The sequence below is a fragment of the Aplysia californica genome, unplaced genomic scaffold (genome assembly GCF_000002075.1).
Source record: "Aplysia californica isolate F4 #8 unplaced genomic scaffold, AplCal3.0 scaffold00018, whole genome shotgun sequence".
Classification (NCBI taxonomy): Eukaryota; Metazoa; Mollusca; class Gastropoda; order Aplysiida; family Aplysiidae; genus Aplysia; species Aplysia californica.
In genome coordinates this window covers 2372403-2375071 of record NW_004797288.1, presented here as the reverse complement: position 1 = coordinate 2375071, position 2669 = coordinate 2372403, and the positions used below count along the sequence as shown (strand labels likewise).

General features: G+C 40.3%; 1 protein-coding gene across 1 annotated transcript in view; it reads left to right on the top strand.

Annotated features, from left to right (window-relative positions):
* The window catches only part of LOC101859375 (chitin synthase chs-2), a gene marked incomplete in the record, with an annotated part of 48109 nt that extends 46159 nt beyond the window's left edge, over positions 1–1950 (top strand). Inside the window, 1 exon segment of the mRNA XM_013086397.2 lies at positions 209–1950. Within this exon segment, the coding sequence (XP_012941851.2) occupies positions 209–901 (693 nt within the window).
* Between the last annotated feature and the right edge of the window lie 719 nt (positions 1951–2669).

The window sequence follows — 2669 nt, the reverse complement described above, 5'->3', positions numbered from 1 at the left end:
GTCTCTCTCTCTCTCTGTCTGTCTGTCTGTCTGTCTGTCTGTCTGTCTGTCTGTCTGTCTGTCTGTCTGTCTGTCTGTCTGTCTGTCTGCCTGTCTCCACCCTGTCTCTTTATCCCGTCCTCCACCTTCTTTTTTCTTTCTGGTCTTCTGGTGTCCATCATTCTGCTACTGCAAACAGACGCCGACATATTATTATTCTGGTTCACAGGTGCAGGCTGAAATGAAACAGAAATTCAAGGGCCTCAAGAAAAAGAATCTCTCCACCATTGTCAAAATGTCACGCAACAACCAGGCCAAAGACCACATCATTAAAAGATCAGAAGAGGTGAGGGCCAAGTGGAAGAAAGGCCTTCAGAAGATCACAGGTACGACGTTCTTGAACATTGTTCTGGAAGCCACGAAAAAGAAGAAAGCCCAGGAGCTCGCGTCTGCTATAGAGGAAACCGCCGGATCTCACCGGAGCGTCAGTGGCTCTGTCAGAAACTCTTACGCTGGCGGCAACAGGGGAGCCAGCGTGGGAGGAAGTATGAAGAGCTCGACAAGTTATAACAACAAAAACAACAAGAGCAACGGTGGTAGTGCCAGCAGTCGGAGGAACATGGACACCAATGACACAAATAACGGAGCAGATAAAGAACTGTCTTTCATAGAACGACTCAGAAATCTCTATCAAGACGACCCAAACAGAGCTAGAGATAAGGCGACGAATTCAGTGCGATTCGTCAGCGAGGATCCTAATGATATGGAGTCCGGCAGGTTAGATCGAGGAGAAAATTTACCATTTGAAAGCTCTCAGTACCTTGGGCATGACGCCAATGACGTAGGAGATACGTCAGCAGAGAGTCCAGTCTTCTCCTTCAACCCGCCGTCCGTCATTGTGACCAAACACGATCAATATTAACCTGGCCAGTTAAAGGTACGCTTTTGTCGAGGTGCATCTTTCACATGACCTTTCGAAGTCAAAAGTCGTTTCCTGATTTCATTCGGCATCCAGATGTTTAATCAGCTATCGATTTCCAAAGAGAAAAATACAGCAGTCTCGGCTTTCTGCTTTGGCAAAGTCGTATTATACAATTATATTTATATATTCTTGACAGTTTGCTTTCAAAATGTTCCCAACCTTGTTGCCCTTCATAGGCTACTCCAAAAACTCAAGAAAGTCATGGAATAAGATTAGACTGAACATGCACAAAACTTGACAAGAACAGTCAGAAAATATCATTAATAGAAAATTTACAGAAATTTGGGTAAGGTAATTTTTAGTGTATTTTAGTCTCCCGGTTTGCACAATTTTGTATATAAATGTTTTACTGTGATATCGATTGGTACTTAACCCTTGTAAGTAATGACTCATATTTGTCTTCTTTTAACTATGTGTACATACCATTTTGAGATCCATTTGCGCCTTTATATGTTTGTGTGTCTCTGTATTGCTTGTCTAGTGTGAACAAATTTGAATCAGAAAAAGCTTTTGCAAAGTTTTAGGGATGAGATGCTTTTTAGATTGTCATCTCTCATGAAACATTCTAAAAATTAACGTTCCTTAAAGCAGAAAGGTATTTTGTTCCACTGTGTACCTTAATCTGGGTGTTGAGAGGGTATCAGGGAAAATAAAGGATACGGGGATGAGGGTCCTTTACATTTGAGATAGGCAGTGTACATTAAACTGTAGAACATAGTGAAAGTAATTACATGTACATACCATTATTACAAGACAACTCTTTAAGTATTGTGGTGAAAGCATCGCTGGGTCGATGGTACAAGGTCACGAGTGAGATGTTACTGAACACAACGGTGGATTACGAAATGCACTCACACAATGAATCAGTGTAACAGCGCATTATTCTCAGTAATTTTGGCGTAAAGGATAGACTTACATGTATATTTGTGTTGCATCGCGGTAAAATCAGGCGATTGTCAAAACAATAAAATCGAAGAAACTGACTTTTTTCGCCAGATGGGCAACTTTTATCTTTTTTTTCTCTCAACGCCTTTTAAGTCCATTTAAAATCACATCTCTGTGTGTATATTAGTAAAAATCGGTGATGAAAGGCACATGAAAGTTGAAAGATACATTAGCAGGTCCAAATGACACTGAAGCTTCAGAAGTCACCAGACTTTGGCAGAACAAAATTTAAAACGATTTTAACTCTAGCTTCAGGCTTCAATCGCAAGTATCTTAACTTATATTAAAGATTTATGAGTATTTTTTTCACCACAACAAGACAAATGACTAATCTCTAAAGAAGATATCAAGCGCCTGATTTTTACCACGTTGTGGCACATTATGTCCTCGTCTTGTCTGTCTTGAACAACCCTGATTGATTTTAAACGTCTTATGCCCCCCTCCCCCACCCCATACATACGCACATTTATGTTGGTACAATTTTAATCATTTAAGAAGTTGGTTTTGCTTCGACCCTACTTGTCAGGGCCAACCTTGACAAAGTGGAATACATCGTTTCATCAGAAAGGCATGGGTAGTCGAACTCATGTCTTTATGTGCAATGGCTAAGACTCTAACCATTACACCAAAGCCGCCAATGAACAAACTTTGAAACAGAATAGTAGTACGTTGACTGTACAGTTGTTCTGCAAACTTAGCCTGATTGCAACATGCGATGTGTATTGCTGCTTTTTTCCTTATTAGTCGTTATATTATCTAAATA